The 20,385-nt window shown below is 37.7% G+C and overlaps 2 protein-coding genes across 2 annotated transcripts in view; one reads left to right on the plus strand and one right to left on the minus strand.

The window, feature by feature from the left end:
* Window positions 1-4,278, plus strand: part of gabbr2 (gamma-aminobutyric acid (GABA) B receptor, 2) — a 189,751-nt gene extending 185,473 nt beyond the window's left edge. Inside the window, exon 19 of the mRNA XM_032580308.1 lies at window positions 1,641-4,278. Coding sequence (XP_032436199.1) covers window positions 1,641-1,806 — 166 coding nt within the window. The 3' untranslated portion in view covers window positions 1,807-4,278. The remainder of the gene's footprint in view (window positions 1-1,640) is intronic.
* Window positions 4,279-6,090: 1,812 nt separating this feature from the next.
* Window positions 6,091-20,385, minus strand: part of elp2 (elongator acetyltransferase complex subunit 2) — a 33,018-nt gene continuing 18,723 nt past the window's right edge. Inside the window, exons 15-22 of the mRNA XM_032580309.1 lie at window positions 20,265-20,360; window positions 19,181-19,238; window positions 17,448-17,520; window positions 16,321-16,513; window positions 13,134-13,255; window positions 12,845-12,987; window positions 11,854-11,967; window positions 6,091-10,586 (exon numbers count right to left, since the gene is read on the minus strand). Of these exons, the coding sequence (XP_032436200.1) occupies window positions 10,391-10,586; window positions 11,854-11,967; window positions 12,845-12,987; window positions 13,134-13,255; window positions 16,321-16,513; window positions 17,448-17,520; window positions 19,181-19,238; window positions 20,265-20,360 (995 nt within the window). The 3' untranslated portion in view covers window positions 6,091-10,390. The remainder of the gene's footprint in view (window positions 10,587-11,853; window positions 11,968-12,844; window positions 12,988-13,133; window positions 13,256-16,320; window positions 16,514-17,447; window positions 17,521-19,180; window positions 19,239-20,264; window positions 20,361-20,385) is intronic.

The raw sequence follows: 20,385 nt of genomic DNA on the forward strand, positions 1-20,385 counted from the left end.
CACACTTCCCAAGAACTATTACATAGCTTTTGTTATCCATCTTTATTGGGGTAACAACTCTATTTATCCACTGTTACAAATATTCTTATATAATGTGTTTACTGTATTTAACATATTGTGATTTTAAATATACTATCCAAATGTCACAAGATGTTTTAGATCCTTATAATGCCATTATTACAAGTATTTAGAAAACTACAATCTCATTGTTACAGGTAATTGTAGACATCTACAGTCCATTCTTTAAAGTAATTTCAGATAGTTGGTATAGTCACATGGTTTTTTTTTATACAGTATATATAGTGAATTCCCATCATCTGAAATGTCACCAATGGTTAGTAAGGGAGGTTTTATCTGTAAAGGTCTTTTCTGAACAAGGAGGAGTAAATTGTAGATATCTGCATTTCATGTCTAGTCTAACCTTTATGGTAAAACAGCAAAGTTTCAATTTTCAAGAATCTTGACAAACATTAAGGTTTGTTTTTCCAAGCACTTTGGGGAGTTTGAAATATATAATTTTGGGGATATTTGCATATCAATGATATATGGCTGACATGTTTACCAAGAAAAATGCTGTTTTTGACATCTTAAAAAGTTACTAAACAAGCTGTAGGAGCTTGGTTTTAATAAATGTTTCTGACAGTAGCTTTCCAGACATTTAATTGTTTTTCTTTGCTTTTGTGATACGATGCAGCTAATCAGTTGTCGTTTCAATATATTTCAGCTCCTTCGGCATACATTCAAATTAAATAGACAATTTAATAGTCCTTGCTGAGGTTTTCAGTATCTCATATCAGATAGAAGCAAACTCAGAGTGCAGTTACAAACAGTAAGAGATCTAGTTTTAGTTCTAATTTCAAAATTAATTTGTTTCATAGTTAATTGTCTTGGTTGACATAATTATTAAAGAAGAGTGTAAAGTATTCTTATGAACTCAGGTCATGCACCCACCTGTGTTTCTCTTTGCAAATCAGTGATGCAATATCAAATCTATGCTCAGCAATCATGTGTGGGGCCAAATATGTGAAAGCAGCCCATGAAGCTTGATAAACCAACACCTAAATGATCCAAAAGGATGTCGAGATCAATTAGACTTTACAAGCCTGAGCACAAATCAAAGCAGCACAACTGACCAAGGCAACAGTACCTGCTCAACAAGGCTGTTTTTAAATGTCATAAATTATAAATGTCATTATAAATTTGGCAGCAGTATAAGTATTCGTCACTTATTGCACCATCTGCCCATTTTCAAAAGCTGGTCACAAAATGTAAAAAATTTGAAACATTTTTCATAGATAATACAACATTGGAAGATCGTGGGTTCAGGATAAGATAATACATATTTTTGCCATTTTCTGCTTTAACTGACATATGTCGAGTCTACATAAAAGATTTGCTTGGTTCCTGTGAGAATATATATTTACCTTACATAACATTTTGCTAAAAAAAACATACATATATAGATCAGAAGATGCTAAAATTGAGCACACAGGTCTTAATGGAGCTAAATGCTTAAAAAATAATCTAGTAATTCAGATTTGTGGTAGAGGTACAGACAAAGTGCACATGTAAAATTATGTTTAAACATATACTTCATGTTACTATATTTTCTGATATTATCCCTCTCGCCTTCTTTGCAGCATACAGCGTCGACTGTCCTTGCAGCTGCCTATCCTGCACCACGCATACTTACCTTCCATAGGAGGGGTTGACGCCAGTTGCACCAGTCCAAATGGAAGCCCGGGCTCCAGTCCGAGGCACAGACACATGCCCCCTTCCTACAGGGTAATGGTCTCTGGGCTGTGAGCCTCATTTACTCCCCCACTTCGCTCTTTGCTGAGGAGACACAAATGGTTCTTTTTTTCTACAACAAATAGACTGATATTGTCAGCGTATGTGCGTATTCCGTCTTGGACTGAAAAGAAGATGGGGATGAACAAAGAGAGGGGGGAGGGATAAAGTTTTACTCGTCATACCTCTGCACTCGGGTCTCTTGAGGACTGACGCCGTCAGTCAAAACTGGGTGGGGGAGGACGGTTGATGCTTAACTACTACTTCCTCCCTGCTTAGGTCTGCTCACACATATGCACAGTCAGACACAGATATCTACAACAGAGATACACACCCATATCCAAGCACAGTGACACCCCAGCAGCAGCGGTGGACCAGCCCTAATCTGACGTGTAGCCTTATCTGCTTCAAAAGGGATTGTTTCTGTTTCTTATCTGTCTTATGTACTATATGTGCTTGCAGCTACATGTGAGCCACACCAACTTTAACATTTCACTGCTTCGGTGACTGGATATGAGTTTGGGAGCAACGAGAGGAATTTTCGAGATCCAACTAAAGAGAGCATTAAAGGAAGCGTCCCTGTCCACTACTCAACGTTGTGCAGAAATGTAAATATCATCGCTTTTGACACTGATGTACTGTAAGCTTTGTAAATGCTGTGAATGGACAAATGTATAGGATTTAAGTGTGGTGCTTGTAACAAAGGCAGGTGACAGCTTATGGAATATAACATCCTACAAATCAGACAGAGGCATAAATCTGTTAGCATAGCTGTTAATATATTAGCTTACAAACGGCATAGATGCATCAAAATTTGTCCAGGTCCCATGCCTCTAACTCGGAGTGAGATGCACGTTGCTCTTTTTTTGTTCCACTTTGCTTTTTTTTTCTAGACTCGTTTATGTCAAAGACCTCCTGTCTGACTTTGTAAAGGCCTTCATACTTTACAATTTAATCAGTCCGTCTGGAATCAGACAGCATGTTTTATAGAAACAATAATGCTATGCCTTTTTCACAGGTCTCTGAGAAAATAAGAGCAAAAAGAGACCAAGGGAGTGTTTCACAGCTTTCTTTCTTTTTTGTTAACATGCCAAGAAATTCAAATACAGATGTGCACGTAAAAAAAAACAACAAAAAAACAAAAAAAACCCAAGAGAGCATCCAATGAATTCAGGTGCTGTTGGCGCTTAGTGATGGGTGGGGTCACACTGAAGCTTGCAGACTGGTTTTTATAGACTGTTAAATTGTCTATTTGAACTTGTTCTCATGTCTTACCAGCACAGTTTAGAGCAACGGGGTGCAGCAATAGCACAAAATTACAAGACTTTGAGATAAAACTTTGTGAGGAGGGATAAAACGAAAACAGGTGATGTTGGAAAAAATGTAGGTCTACCAGTACCACGGCTTGATCGGACTAAATGGTTAACCTGAATTTCCATGCACAGCAGCAATGACAGTCGACGTGTTGAAGTCTCGCGTTATAAGCCCCAAACCTGTCTGCAGCGTTGGTTTCAAAGACGGTGATGCCACCACTGCTGGTCACGGTGATTTAGCACAGACACAGGGCTTTCTCTCACAGATAATACAGAGTATCATGAAAGATCAATCCACACTTAGCAACAGTGAACATACCTCAGTTGCTACAGAAATGTACATCAGTGCCGCTGAGCTTCACCCAAGACCGTCATCAAGAGTATCGCTGTTCTTCGTTAAATTTTTTTTCCTAATGCAGGAGAAAAAGCAAAAGGGGGACTCTGCAGGAAAAATACTTTTTTTACCCAGAGCGGCAAGGTTCGTTCTCAGCATATTGTTTCACCATTGGTGTCTTGGTTTTTATTTTTTTAAGGCGTTTCTTGAGCGCCGTGCCTGTTGTCTTATATTGTAGCCTGCGAGACCCACACTACATACAAAAGGGTCGAAACTGCGCTTACCCAGCAAAGTACATCGGCCACACATCTGTAAATCGAACAATGTGTCACAGACTAATCTAAAGTCCATGTGTCCATGACCGGGGACAGCTTTGGGAGTACATGGCGGAAGCTCCACTCCAGCCGGAGGATATTTCTCCATAAATACAGTCAAACACTTCTCAGAAAAATTGAGAGGATTCAGAGCTGAAGTTGGGGAGACAAGGATCTGCTGTCAGACATATCGAGGTTTGAGCTCCTCCCATTTCCAGGCCCCTGCTATGATGCACAGGAGCAGGAGGGGGGGAAAAAAACCCAAGCACAGACCTCAAAAAGGAGTCATGACTTCTCCTGCACCTTTGCCAACCAGAGAATCACAATCACAGAACATGTGAGTGGGAGACATTACCGGAGGGTTGGATCTACCTTCAGGAGAAGCAAAAAAACCAACCGCACATTTTATATATTACATTATACGTGATTGTGTACAACTTTGCTGATACCCTGATGATGGTGTCCATGTATGGAGTATTTGGTATTTGGCTTTCTCAAGACGGCATGAAATAAAATGTATAATTCACAGAGTTACCTCTGTTTTTTTTTTTTGTTTGGTTTTTTTTGCAACTGTTGTGACAAAGCTACGCTGTTGTTCCATCATATCACCTGTAATTTGATTTTATCATGAAAGGGTCCACACCCCTGTTCAAAAGTCCTATATTTCTGATCTAAAACAGACCATGATACGTCTTTACCACCTTTAACCTGACATACAACTTGTACCATTCAACTGAACAACCAATTTGTTAGGTTGGAACGAGTGCAATAACGTGTTTAGCTTCAATTTTAGCATGCAGCCCTCTGAAGGAGTTTATGAAAATGCTGCCTTTAGGTGTCACCACATTTACTCTCTCTACCTTGTGGGTAGAAGTAAAAATCTTCTATATTGAAGTCATTCTATTGTTGATATAAATGTATGATTGGACTCACTGTGATGTTGGAAAATTACAACCTCTCTCCATATTCAACTTTCCAGAAGACATCTGAAATGCTTGGGGTCAGAATAGAACTGGAGTTTTGAAAAACAGCGCAGCTTAGGAGAGAAGAAACCCCCAAAGCATCATGCAGCCACCACTATGTTTCAGTGTGGGTGTTGCTTTGGTGACATGCTGTACTGTTTTTGTGCCAAATCATCTTTTAGTTCTTGTTTAAAAAATAAATAAATAATTGAAAAAATTCTCCCACCAGGGTTTGTAATATTTAATCCAGACCTGGATGATTTTTAGGAGAAAGTACTTCAGACTAGTGATTATTCAGACATTTTGGGGATTAGAGGAGATTATCACACGTATAACTCAACCAGTACTTAGAAACTTGTGCAGCTTCTCTACTGGAGTCACATATGGGTCCATCTTTTATATTTTTTTACCATTTGCCCAGAAATGTTATTATACAAGTTAATAATGTACAGAATTTATGCCAAATTAAAGGTGGATTTTTTTTAAAGAGTATCATAAAATAATCTTTTATGTCCCCAAAATCAGATTTTTCAACAGGGGTGTTTACACTTTTTAAATCCACTGTAGTACCTGTAGTATTCGTTTATTTTATTTATTTATTTTTTACCTCTTGATCAGTTCGCACATGTCAAAGCCAAGATGCTCAGTGGACTAACTAAATATCATCTCATCTAACATGCTACTGATTTAGCACCTGTTCACTGAGGGCAATAAAATGAAGGTAGCAGCTATCGAACAAACCTACTATAATCTACTTGTGTGATTTAAAACGATTATGAAATCATTTTATCTGATCAGTCCAAAATATCAAATGCAGATCATCAGGTGTTTTTTTTTTATGTGCCCTATTTTTATTCTAATACAATTTATTTCAGTTCTCATAAATGAATAAATTTTACAAATGCAATGGCGGTGGGTCAAGGGCTCATAAATAACCTGTAATAAATAGCATCATGCTGATGGTTTGTATTTGCCACAGGTCTTTTTACCTTCTCAGTTTGAAGACCAAGGTGACATATACTGTATGAGGACATCTTTGTATGTTTCATCGTCAGGTTGACTGGAGAAAAACGACACAAACCAAGATATGTTACACTAACAAAAAATATATATATTACGTGGAGACACACGAAGGTCCATGCTGTTACTGTTTTGTCAGTTTTGATATGTGGTACCACATGGCATTCTGTTCAATTAAAACTTTAAAATGGTGAACAAAAACCTATGTTAAATGCAACATGTTTAAGAGGGGCAATAACTTGTTTTCTTATTACAGAAAGAATAGAGAACTATATATATAAATATATATATATATATGTATATGTAAAGATCTTTACGTACATTCTCATTTTTACATAGAAAACATTTCACAAATCTGAAGTCTTCTTTTTATTTACAGTATCTGTAACTATGTTATGTACAGATGAGGTCTAGATATGAAAATCTTGTATAAAATGAGTATCACACTTGGAACACCTGAACATTTTTTGAGCCATTGGTTGTTATTTGGGGGAGGGAGGGATGAGGAGGGCAGGGTGATGGGGATATTTGAAAAACATTTTTCTTTTGTTGTCTGAATGTTATGGACAGCCTTTACTTTTCACATCATCGTTAAATAAAGTGTGACTGAAAATAATGCAGCGTTTCTTTTATCTTCCTGTGCTGTGTCTACAAATCTACAGTGTTTATAGGCTTTGTTTATTAAATAAACATTATTACAAGAGCGTATGAATGTCAACATCCAAACATAAAGATAGCAACAGCCACATAAATAGCGTAAACTTGCCTGTTGAAATATATTTTTATTACAAGAAATCAGATGCATAAAGTGATATGGCCTAGTTCTAATCTGATATTAAAACGGCCGCATGGCAAATTCATCCCTCAAGATAACTTTATTTTATATTTACATGTTTCGTTGGTAATATGAAGATACGTTGTTCAGCAAAACACTTGGCCTTTTCTAAAGTTTGAAAAGCCAAACAATGAGCTTCTGTACCTGCATGCATGTGGAATAAACCATAACACATATTTTTTGTGCCAATTGCTAAAATCAAAATGGTGAAATTTGGCATACTTTAAATTTCTTTTGCAGAAATTAAAAACTGGATTTGAAATAAATATTTCCTAAAACAAATACAAATTTTTAAAGGGGTGTAATTTTTTTTTTTTTCCCCTGCAGGACTTCACATTATCTGTTAAGTGAACACAGGATTGTTGGTCACTCAGATTTATGACTGCTAAATATTAAATGTGATAAATATTAAAGGCAGTAAAAAAAAAAATACAGGTAATTGAGGTGATGCAATGAGATGCCCATTCAATATTAAAGCTCTTAATCTGCACAACAAACAAAAGACACAGCGAGAGGGATGCCTGCTGACGTCAGAAAGAAAGACGGGGAGAGGGAATAATACATTGGGAATGAAACTCTTGAACATTATGCTTGATGAATTATTAAAGTACATGAGGGGAGCCAGTCGGTGCACAGGATGGATGGCAGCAACTTGTCTACATTTTGATTACACTACAGTTAGTCAGTGCTGGCAGAATGAAGAGAAGGTATCAATAAATAATCAATCTGGTGATTTTAAAAACAGTCAGAAAATGGATACAAATTTAACATGTTACTTTTCTCTCTATGCATGTTTTTGGAGTTTCCTGAAAATATTTGCTATTTCTATTTATCCATTTGTCAGAAGGTGGAGTTTTAATTGTTGCATTTGCTAAATAATTTTTAATCTGACCTCAAAAAAGTCAAATGACCTATTTTGTGTCACATTATCACTGAAGCCCCAGACCTGGAGGCAACAGTAAAGCACATTCAAATCAATGAAAAAAACAACACAGATTAAACAATAAATAAAGATATAACAAAACATTTATATTCATTGACATAAAAAAAAAAACTGTGCAATGATTCCAGTATCATCTTCACACAAAATCCATGCTATAAATCCATGTTTATAAAGCATGTTTCTCCTTTATGGATCAAGAGGAAAGAGCAAATGATGAAGTAAAGATATACATGCTGAAAGCATTTTAAGTTTGTAGCATGACAAAAATGTGAAAAACCTCAAGAGGTATTCATAGTTTTGCAAGGCTGTGTAACTTTGTGCATGCATCTCCCCTCTACCACTAAATATAAGATTAGGACAAAAGGACTGTTTTCTTCCAAACCAAAGCTAAGCTAAATGGGAGCACAGACCACACACACACTTACACAGATTAGACAAACTAACAATAAAAGGCAAACTGCTTCCTCTTTAAAACATCTTCCTGACATGCTGGCTTTGTTTGTCTAACAAAAGCATAAAATGTCATTTCAATTGTGTAAAAACGGTGCTCTTATTTCCCATTATGATCTCAGACTATAACCCTGAGAGAGCTATGGCTGACTCAGGGGTATAATAACATAATCATCTCAAATATTTTCTCATTTACTTCTTTTCTAAAGCAGGACTCGAGAGGTCTGAGCAACCTTTGTCAGTGGCTTTATTTGCTGTGCCACTGGTCCCCATTTTTATGATTAATCTCTAACATTTAAAGGCTTCTACAAGTGACGTCCTTGGCACCACGTCATGGCAAACTATTTTCACCCAAAAGGTGGTCAAGGGCTTGTTCGACAAGCCTGCAAAAAATAAATAAATAAAAAATTGCATAATGTCTGAATTAGTTTGCAAGCCAGAGTAAAGACCTCATAACATAAAAATAATGATGAAAAGCAAGAAGACTGTTCCATTTTAAAATAAAATATTGAAGATAACGCTTTCATAATAGCATGACATGAAAGTTGGGGATTCCTCATGATGTACAGCAGCTTTTTCCTCATAACTCGTTTTATAGTTTGAAAACCGAGAACTACTCCAAGAGCAGTACTTCTCTGTTTTTGTGATTGCACACAGTTTGTGACTGGACAGACATAAGGCTGCAGGCAACCACTGACCCCAGACAAATTCATGGTTAGCACATAAAGGAGGGCTGCTTTTGGGTTTGAAACCCAGCCTGCGGTCTCTGTATGTTCTCCCTGTGCGGGTGTGGGTTCTCTCCAGGTACTCTGGCTTCCATCCAGAGCCCCAAAAACATAGCATGTTGCATCCTTTGGTGAGAGTTTTACCATGTTAGCAATTTACGGACAGGCAAATTGTTCAGGGTGTATCCCTCCTCTGGTCCAATGACTGCTGGAGATAGGTGACCCTTCACACACACCAACGGGCATAGATGATGGATAGATAATGGTGACGGCACACCTGGCTGGTTTTAGAGTAAATATTCTGACATGGATTGTCCTTGAAAAATATGTTAGCATATTTCACCAAACTCAAAGAGCAAACTGGACAAGTTCCATGTGATTAAACAGAATCTTTGGTAATACATATTAAATAAAAATCAATTAGTTAAATACAGTTCATAAAATGTTGTCTGCATGAGGAGATAAAACAATGCTTGTCAGACTGTTGTCAGACTGATGTCAGACTGTTTTCAAAATAATGTCTCTTAACATTGGCATTGCTGTTTCTGTCTTTGTTGCGTCCTTTCAATTTCAATCCAATTGACTACTATTTTTAAATACTGTTATTCTCTTCCTGCATGGCTGTGGTGTTATGCATTGAGGCTCCAGTTCTATGTTGTGTACATAATGTCATCACTAGTTGCATTTGCTAAATTAAAATTTTTTTATGTTGTGCTACATTGCAACAGAAGCCCCCTCAATGGTTCCACTTCATATTTCATATGGAATCCAGATTGAATTTAGTCAATTTGTAACCAATAAAATCCAATCACATAATGTCACCCTGGTCCTGATATCAACTCATCTATTGTCTATACCAACCTATACTTGCGGGGTCGAGGGGTTACCCACTAGTGCATCACAGGATTCAAGCAAATTCAGTTTAAATTGATCCCAGTTATTGTGTAGTGCAGTTGAAAATCAGTTGACCACATTGCTAATTAATATTAGGTTATCTAATGTAGGAAGGAGATTATATCAAGTCAGTGACTATGGAAATCTCTCCTCCTAAAAAAAAAAAGTTTGGCATAACTTTTGAAACTTTAGGCTATTTGCTTGCCTGCCTTGTATTTGCTTTCTTTTCTTTTTTTTTCTTTTTTTTTAGATAATTCTTGACTTCAGACTTGGAAAGTAGAGCTACAAGTATGAACATAATTCAGAAGGAAAATGTAAAAAAAAAAAAATAAATAAATAATCACAAAACTTATCCAATAAACAATTCTTATTTCTCTCAATTTGGTGAAAACCTAATTATGACAATACAAAAAGATATTCACAAGCAACAACAAAAGCTCATTTTTTAACAAAGTTGTCGTCTTAAAGAATTCAGTCCAACACAAATATTTCCATAGGCATGTGCTAGATAGAGAGCAAAGGTTTCTTCTCTGTAAAGTATCCAAACCAAATGCCCACCCTGCGGTTCTGGTGTTTTAACCCTCCTGCTTCCACCCATCAAACCCGTTTGGCTCTGTGCAGACAGACTTTGGGGCTTTTGTGCAGCAGGTTCTGTCCTTTGACTGACCCATGGCCTAACTTGCTGTCACAGGGACTGAATGGTTTGGGAGAGAGCAGCTGTGGTCTGTGTGGCCCACACAGGCCTCTGGCCCTCAGTCCAAGCCTCTCTCTCTACTTGCAACAGACATAATAGTGTCAGTGTGGCGGTGCTAAAGAGCCTGTTTGTTGATGTTGAAGATTTTGACAGAGTGGTCTGCGCTGGCACTAGCAAGCTGGACCCAGGAGCTCTTCTCTTCGAGTTTTCTCTCCGTGTCACTCGGCCCATCCATCTCGCTGTTCTCTAGACCTGCCCGACCGGCCCGCGGCCTCCAGCGTAGCCGCTTCACTGCCAGTGTGTGGCTTTGTCTTTGAAAGGACTTTTGATGAAGGGAAACAACAGACAAAATGCAGACAAATATCCAGCACACAACCTGTACAGACGGTTCCATCTGTCATCATCAGTGGGGAAAAAAAGTAAAAATAATAAAAGTTCACCTGAATGTTTCACCTGGGACGTAAAAACCTGATATCATTTCATACAGAAAATTGCCAAACTGAGAAAAATACAGGGTGGTTGTAAAACAGCAGGGGAGGTTGGCTGAGGAGACCGGGTCGTCTAATATAGCGTCACAAGAAAAATACTGTCTAGATAAAAACAGAGGGCAACTAGGCAGCACACCGAAGCACACTGAAGTACTGGTTTGTACCTGCTGCCTTGTTTCTTTTCTACTCTAGCAAAATAAGAACACAATGTTTCCAAACTCAGCAGGGAAATTAACTCAACTTATAACAAACCACTGCTGTAGATTAGGAAACAAAATCCTGTACTTGTTATTTGAGTCTAATATAACACATGAAAATTCAACAATTTGCTCTAACATTTAATTCAACAGGCAAAAATATCGTGTAAACTTTTGGAAAGCTCAATATCTAACCCATTAGGAGTCTAGACATGGATTGCTATGATGAATGGCTAAATAAATCAAGCAGAAAGTGCTTTATTTTGAAGAATTTCTAGTGTCTTCCCTCCGACATAGTTACCACCAGTTAATCCCTACGTTTAAACTTTCCAGTCATTAACTATAGAGTTGGCTGTGGAGACAGTTCTTCTCCGAGTCGGAAGATTTGCAAGATTATTAGGAAATCATGATTGAAATCTTCTTTAAAGCATTTGTTTTACATATGTCTCAGTATTGAACATAAAGTTTGTAATAAATAAAAGAAAGGTGAAACGCAATGAAATTTTACTTTGAATAACTAGAAATTACTATTTGTAATGTCACGAGTTTAACAGCATAAAATGGGACGCATGAGGAACATTTATTTTGTTCAGAACCAATAAGGGTTTAAGACATATACCCAGCATTAACATATTGTCACAAGCAATTAATCAGTGAACAAACTCTATGAATGTACAAAGTTAAAAAAAAAGGTACCTTCTGATCCCGATCACCTGTCAGAGTTGTGGCCTGTTACTTACATACAGACTTAATTTCACTCCTGACTAAAGCAGATAAAGACCCAGAGTCTAAGTCAAGTCTTGAGTCTATAAAGCACAAGTGTATCAGAGCTCGGAGTCAATCCGAAGCCCCTCTGCTTCCATTTAGGACCTGTACACCTGTTGAAAGGATACAAGGTGTCTGTCCCACCACCGCTAATCCAGTCACTCCCTGAAACCCCCACTTGACCGGGTCTCCACCTGTAGAGCAGGATTTGTCCACACTCCAGACCAACTGCAAGTAAGTAGCTGTGAAATGCAGAAGAGAACAAATGCATGTCTGTTAACCGTAGAGCAGAATCCTCTATTACCTTTTTAACCTCAAACTTACATTTCTTTTTTAGATAATGCCTTTTTTCACAATCACAAGGTGGTCGCTTTTAGAAAACATGAATTAGAAGTAAAAGAAAAATAAAATTTACAATAAACTATAAACTAATTGTTGCATTACGGACTCCATGTGTCCTTAAATACTGTTTCAAAAATGTACTGGAAGAATACATCGGTGTGTTCACATGTGAGGGGGAATTAAATAAGCAGATGAAATGAAAGGTTTTGGTTCTTTTTGCAAAGTTTCTCCACGGATGAATAAATTAGGTTTCACCAGCTGATGGATTCAAAGCAGAAAATAACTGAATAAATAGTAGCCTGGCAATAAAGTAGTAGCTTTGTTTAAATTTTCATATTGTGTTAAAATGCAGCTACTTGCAAACGTATTCCCAGCATCTGAAGATGTCAACATTTTGTCTTGTTGCAACAGGAAGTTTAAAGTAAACTGCAAGCAGAGCTTCTTATGGCTTTTGATCCATAAAAACAGCGCTTTTCTTCTTGCTATTCCTCCACAAAAGGCCAGATTTGCAATTTACAAATCGGTGCATGGATTTTATTTACTGGTATCAGAGAAAAGGGATCCAATAAAAATGCACTCCAACCCTTTCAGATTTTTATTTGCAAAAAATAAAATAAATCTAATGTATTGTTTTCTTTCCACTTCCCAACAACTGTGTGTTTCTCTCCAAAAAATGACAATAAGATAAACTCAAATTTGTAGCAATAATGTGACAAAAAAAAAAATGCAGGGGTGTGAAAATACTTAGAAGAAACTATAAATAACACTGACTTGTACCTGTGATCAGAACAGAGGGACGGACAAAAGGCTACAGCCGTAGCAGAATCCCCAACATCTAAGATGGAGGAACATGGCTTGATCTCCAGAGGAAACACTGGTTCTTCAGAGTTCTCCAGCATGCACGGCCCCCACACGATCACCTAAACACACATTAACACACAGAAACCCTGCCTGAGCATCAAGAAGTACTCCCCTCTCGCTGCAGCCATCTGGCTTCCTTACTTCATTACCTTCAAAGCAAATTATATTCAGAGGTTTTGGAACTGGATCAAGACTTGATGTTTACCTTCTTGTCCCGACTGGATGTCACAAAGTATTTGCTGTCGGGGCTCCAGTCGCATGACCAGATGATCCTGCTGTGCATGGCTGTGTCCTTGGCTGTGTGTGCGCACAATGAGAACGAAGGCTCTGCAGGGGGAAACAAACAGGAAGGCTGATGACAGGGAAAATTTTACTCATGTACAAAACAAAAGGTGTTATAGGCCAAATAACATGTTTCATTTATCTCCCTTTCAGCAGAGAGGATGAGTTGATGGCCAAACTCTGTTATGATTATTACAGCATCACATCAGCATGTCTGGATCCCTGCTCGGCGGTCAACAAAGCCTCTCCTGGGTGACAAATAAACAATCCCACAAGACGGAGGACCTCATTCCAGCCCCTCCATTTCAGTCAGTTTCGGTTTATGAGCCGTTGCTGTTTATTTCCTAGGCCTAAACCATTTTAGAGCCTAGATTGGTTTTCCCCAGAGAGCTTGTTTGTATGCTGCTGGCAGCTGCCTGTCTGTCTGTGAGTCTGCAGTCGTCACGCTCTGCACCGACCTCCGTACGCGCACACAAAACTAATCGGGCAGGTACATGCAGCTGTAAAATCTCAGAGTTAACACAAAAGACCGAGCTGAGCATTTTGTGGTGCTTTTAAAACACTCTCCTCCAGCAAAACAAGCGCACATTCACAGGTTTACTGTTAGGGGGCAAACATTTGCAGCAGCTTCGTCCATTAGCAGGGCTCTGAAGGACAGGGCGGCTCTTTATTCAACGAGACTTACTTACTCGCAAAGAGAGAAAAGAAAAAGAAGGGCACAGCGAGTCCAGAGTAAAGCGATACAGAGCCGACCGTATTTACACAAAAACATAGAAAAGTTGAATAATATGATACAGGGGTGCTCAATCCAAGTGGGAAAAGAAAGGCGTCAAACGAAACACGCAGATGGGAGGTGTGTGAATAGAAGGAAGTCAGTTTGTTTGATGTGCGGTGACTTCGTTTAACCTTCCCCCGTCTAGCCGGCGAGGCTGTGTTTGCATTCTCCACAATCACCTTGAGTGATTCAGCAGTCAAGCAGAGCAGACGGGAGTCCCGACCTTCCCCTCGCTCGCCCTCCTCTGTTTAAACCGCACGCACGCGCTGCTGCGCCTCCATGCAGCCCTGCTGCACAGGCAAAACAGAAAACGCAGGCCTGGTTATCCCTCTGTCAATGCACATTAAGGCCAAGGCAGGGCAGCCAGCAGAAACGCTGAGACCCAGGAAAGGTGGGAGGTAATCCTCTGGGCTTAAATGTCCTGCTTCATTCACCGTTAATGCAGGTTTGAGTTATTTGTCTGAATTAGGGAGCAGAGATTTTCTCATACAAATTAACTCATCAATGAAGCATTTCTGTTTACAACTGGGACCCTGAAACACTGAGAAGCCCAACAGAAATCCAGGTTCAGTAGAGCTTGCGTTCCCGTTTATTTCAGACTGTAAGCATATTGTTCCTCTTTCTGTTAAGCAATAACAGCGACTAAAGGATTCTGTTGGTCATATCTCAACAGAATATGACCAACATATAAATGCCCAACAAATAAATCCAAGTCTAAATATCCAAATGACTCTGGCAATCCTAATTAAACCTATCTAGATGACTGCTTAAAGAAAACAAGCAGTAATAATACTGGATTACGTATAAGGTAAAGCAGCAAAGTAATCCTGCGACTGCCAGAAAAACAGAGCCTCAAAATACAACAAATCTATAAAAACACTTCAGAACTTAACTTCACTTTGTTCATAGATGGATAAAAAGATAGATGATTTTATTTAGAAAGATAGGCATGAATTTGCCATTTATCGTCTAACAAACCTGACAGAAAAGCGTCTGTTAATAAATTACACCCAGGTGAACGATTTCTAAATAGATTACTTCTAAAGGCTAAACTGACTGGACTGAATTTAATTAAGGGGTTTCAGAGTTTGCAGTTGTACAAGAACTAAGAAATTCAAATGGGTATGAATAATTCTTAAAGCACATTTGGCTATATACAGTGTGGGAATAGTTGGAGAAAATCTGTTTAATCATAAAAGTTATCTTTAAAAATAGTCATTCCTGCATTAGCTCCTTTTTGGCCGAGTTTCAATCAACACATCATTTGCTTGGCTCTTCACAGTATTAATTAGTGGAGTCCTTCCAAAAAAAGTCAGTTTGACTTTAGAATTTAATTTGGCACAAACGTAATCATTGGGTTTACCTTATTTTAATTAATTTGAGTTGAAATGGCTTGTGTCTGCCAAAAGGACTCTGACGTTGTCTTATTATGTTGAAATTCCATCAAACAGATTTTTAATTAATTTAACTTTATTTACATAGCACCATGATGAACTATTATCTCATCCTGAGATGTACTGCATTTAATAGCTACAATTATCACCTCATGGTTAATGGTAACAGTTTAACTTCACATCTGCCCAAACTTCTGAAATAAAAAAAGAAAACCTCAGTGGATTCTTTTTTGGAGGTTTATTAACAACTTTTGACAGTGTTGTGAAAAAGTATTTTCTGCTTTAGGACTCATCGCTGAAAGACTCTTCAGTTATCGTTGTACTTTCCTCCAAAGTTTAGGGGGCAATTACATTTTTAAAAAAGGCCATGCTAGTTTGTATCACTACTTTTTTCCTAAATAATAAAATGATTTGAAACATTTGAAAACAGCTTCCAGGGCCAAGTCTTTTTTTTTTTGTTTTCATGGTCAAATTTGAAGGATAATCTCAAATATTTAATTATGATAAGATTTCAACAACGAAAGAAAACCATAAGGGGGAAAACAGTTTTAAAGAAAAAAAATGTTTATGAAAATACTCATCTTGATGCCATTGTATGACAAAACACTTGAAATATGGATGACAGAAATAATACAAGATGTTCTTTACTTTACACATCACACCAACCTGGCACTAAAAAACAACTAAAAGCATCACTACGGTTTGCATCTGAGTAACTAAAAATTACAGTCCACAATTCTGTTTCAGAACAGATGGTCGCAGTCTTCCTTCCTGTTCCATTGCTATGCAGGTAATTAGTGAGACATTTGTGTTGTTGTGAAATTTTCATTCCCCCTTAGGGAAGTTGATCTTTGACCATCTGAATGGAAAAAACAATTTCAACACTTCATTTAACCATGAGACAGTGATGGCTAAATTTAGCCACGTTTTTCTTTTCTCACCTGGATTTTCTGGTGTTGGCAGCTTCCGTCTCCATAACGACCAGGTGCGATCTCTGGAAACAGCCAACAGGAACTTTGCGTCAGGTGAAAAGGCCATCTGGGTGACTGTAAGGGTGTGATATGGCAACGTCTGCAGCTGACGCCACGTGGCTGTGCTCCACAGCAGCACAGCTGCATGTTCAGCTTTAGATGCCTAAGTAAGAGAAGAGGAGGTCATTTTAAATTCAGCACATCAGTACACGATTCACAATGTCAGATATAGTAATGTCTGTTTTGGACAGGTTTTCCAAATCCAGGACGCTCCAAACAGACAAAAGTTGAGAACTTAAAAGGATATAACAGAGACCCTCTCTGTAATCTGCTGAAAGTCCTGCTCTTTCTTGCAGAAATAATAAGCCAAACCAAATTGAAAAGTATTTTATCACCCAAAAACATAATTCAACTTAAAAAGTGCAACCTGCTAATGTTTACATATAGTTTTTACTGGATGCTCATTGATCTGATTTCTCTTAGCATTTTCCTACTTTATACAAAGTATTTGAAATTTTACATGTTCAATTTAACATCATCGGTACTGTTCTCTTACTTTTTTTAAATCATGTCTCTTACTAAACTAGAATTATCCAGAAAAAAAGAAAAGAGCTGTAATTTTTGTCACTACATGCGGTATGTTTCTCTTGTGGGTTGTATAATTCTCTCTCCTACTTCTCCTGTAAATACTTTCTTTAATGCTGTTTTTAATTACAATTTTGCTCTCTACATGACCTGCCAAGTAATGATGGATTTTAACTTATATTTTAATATTTGTAATTAGTAGTCATTTAAAACAAACTAACATATAGAGTTTCAGAGATAAAAAACATGACTGAGCATAGAAACAACATAAATCAGAAAATTTTTCAAACTGAATAAGAGCAATTTATGCCAGTGGAAGTCCAAAAACATTATTATTGATTGTTGCCACCTTTGTGGGCACAAGTGTGTGTTGGGGTATGCTTGATAGGTTTCACACCCTGAAGTGAAGCATGTGTGCCATAAAAGAACATTTCCTCTCTGACCTAATGCTGTAATGCACAGGAGATTCATGTAATCCAAACTGTGAGCCAGTCTGTTTCTGCAACACTGACCTTGCATGCTGATGCAACCAACGTCTTGGTGCTGTCAGAGGCGAGGCAGAACATCTCAAATCCATGACCATACCTGAAGATAAAGAAGGGCAATCATTCTCAGATTAATCTTTAACAGCCCTGAAAGATATGGGAGGACAGGCAGATGATAAGACAAAGGGCAACAAAAAGTAAAAGAGAAATAGAAAAAGCAGAAAGCGATCATCCGACTTGTTTTAAACACCAGCCTTAAAACTCTGAGCACCATCATTTGAAAACTGGTAAATAATTATGGTGTGAAATTAATAAAAAAAAACAACTAAAAAAACAATGATGATCTGGTCTTTCTTCTGACTCATGAGCAGCCAGTCACTCAAAGCCTAATCGTTTTTAGCTCACCATCACCTGGTCATTTCAAAATGTCATCAAACTAAAATCACAGGCTGCAGTTCAGTAAGGGAAAAAAACTCCCATCTTTCTCTACCAGGAAGCTTTTAAACACGACAGCAATTTGGCCGGGATGGTCAGAGCATTATTTATGCCACAAAAATAATGTGGCCACTTACTCATTTTAATGTTTCTATTATGCACTAAATGATTCAAGAGGTGCAGCCAAATGGAGGCAGAAAAAACTGCTTTTCAACACAGATGATGTCCACACCTCAAATAAAAGGCTGTGCCATACGTCATGTTTATGGAAGATTGACTAGTAAATGGATTTAGCATTGGCAACAAATGGAGGCAATATATTCATCCTAGAGAGGAGCCTCATGGGACGGCTCAAAGTTGGATTCTGATTGGCTGACAGAAAAGAGGGCGAACAGTATTGAAGAGCCTCTAGAAATCACTCACTCAGAGTTACAATAAATGCTTTTTGGCAAAACAAAGAAAAAAGTCCCTCAGCTTGCTTAAGAGTAATATTAGGCCACATTAGGCTCCCATGTCTGATTTTGAATTTTTTTTTTTTTTTTTTGAAAAACACTAATGCATATTTTCTTAATTGTTTTTGCATACAACAACATGAAGACAAAGAACTATCATACACAGATTCAATCTCAAGACATTTTTCAAATTTTCCATGTATTTTTTCATATATTTTCGTATTTAAAAGGGGGGCTTTGGACTAACAGATGATGTACAAAACAAACAACAGCAAAACATATTCCTATATTATAGATCTATAATATCGACAGCACACTTGCATTCTTCATAGAGAGCTGGTAATAGTTAAAAAGAATGCAACAGGCCATGAGAAGCTAGCTGAAATGATATAATACAGCAAACCCAACAGAATCTACGACACCTCAACATGACTCAAGTCAAGAGTTGGATGGTAGGCTGAGTATAATATGGAGCGTTAGTTTTCCTCCATGCACGACGTATTGCATGTAAGTTAATTTTGTTCTTATCTGACCTAAGCAATTTCTTCCTCTGAAAATTGAAAACCGTTGATATTTTCCTTCAAATTCATATTTATCTACTATTTAGTGTTTGTCTATTACAGAAAATTCTAATAGTAAAATTGAAAACATGAAAATCTTCAAAAGAGTACGATTACTTCTGCAAGGTCTTGTAACTCTAGAATTATGGGTTCTAATTTGAAATGACAGCAGCATTATTTTTAAATTAAAGTGAAGGTCGGTGTAAGCAACGGACAAATCACTTGTGAGAAATGACGTTAAAAATTGAAGAAAAAAATTTGAAATCATTTAACAGCAGGTCCTAAACAGAAAAGAAATCAAATTTATACTTACAATTTCTGGACCTCAGGCCACAGTGTATTCTGGAGGAGATGATCCTCTGGGGGTGGCTCTGTAAGTCCACACAACCACAGCCACATACAAAAATGAGAACAACATAGTATAAAATCCTTAAAAATATCACTTGCGAGGCTCTAAAAACTGGGCTGTTCTGATTTTTAAATGTGGAGTTAAAAATAAATTTGGATTATACTCAAATCAATACATTTCCATTACTTAAATCCCTGTACTGTTAAAGACTGATAGATAGGACCCGAATGTAACAGGAGGATAATTTAAAAGGGAAAAGAAACGGCATGAGTACCATAAAGAGACTGAATTAAAAGCTACACGCTACAGTGAGAGAAAGACAAAGTTTCTTCACGTTCACAGTTTTCATTTGGTTTGAAATTTCTTCAGACCTTAACAAGTTTTCCAGGGGATGGACTCAAGTAAAGACTCAAATTTTGCCCTCAGTTACAGATTCTGTAGAAGCACATCTTGTCGTGAAGTTTAATGGAATAGAAAAGTACGCTCCTTGTCCTATTAGTTATTGTTATTGGTCTTCAGCTCGTCATATAGACCTAATTATTCACTCTTCCTGCCCGCAGAAGCCAATCTAACAAGAGAAAATACATTGTTAACAGCAGTTGGCACACTTTGTAGATCTCGCACCGCCCGGGGTTATCGATACTTAAGCTTTGCAGTCCCATAAGCTTGCTTTCTAATTAGCATTGCAGATTAAGTAGCGGCTTCACTCATGCTGATGACAGCCCTCAACACCCTCCAGTCCATGGGGAATAAAATGCTTGTGTAAAATGTTTGGCTCTTGTACATTTTGGATTTTGGCCTCTCAAGGCAATCTTATCCAAAACATATAACTTGTTTCCCTACTAAAAATTCAGTTCCTAAGAAGATATTTTGACTAAGTGGTGCACAACCAGTGATGACATTAACTCTTGTTTTTTCTTGTTTTTTCTCCCTCCAAATTCTTCATTTTAGCTGCCATCACTGCCTCTTGTCGTACAAAAAGATAGGAACCCCCTTTTAAATCTGGAGGGTTTATCACATTTGAAGATAAATATGAGCTTTACAGTACCAGTCAGGCTGAGCGGGTGGAAATATGACTCCTGGTATTGGTCAGATATACTGCTGAACTGTTCCTCTTCTTCAGTAGTCTTCGGGACAAGGTCGCCTGTAAATTCACATTAATGGAATGA

This window comes from Xiphophorus hellerii, chromosome 13 (genome assembly GCF_003331165.1).
Source record: "Xiphophorus hellerii strain 12219 chromosome 13, Xiphophorus_hellerii-4.1, whole genome shotgun sequence".
NCBI classification, from domain to species: Eukaryota; Metazoa; Chordata; class Actinopteri; order Cyprinodontiformes; family Poeciliidae; genus Xiphophorus; species Xiphophorus hellerii.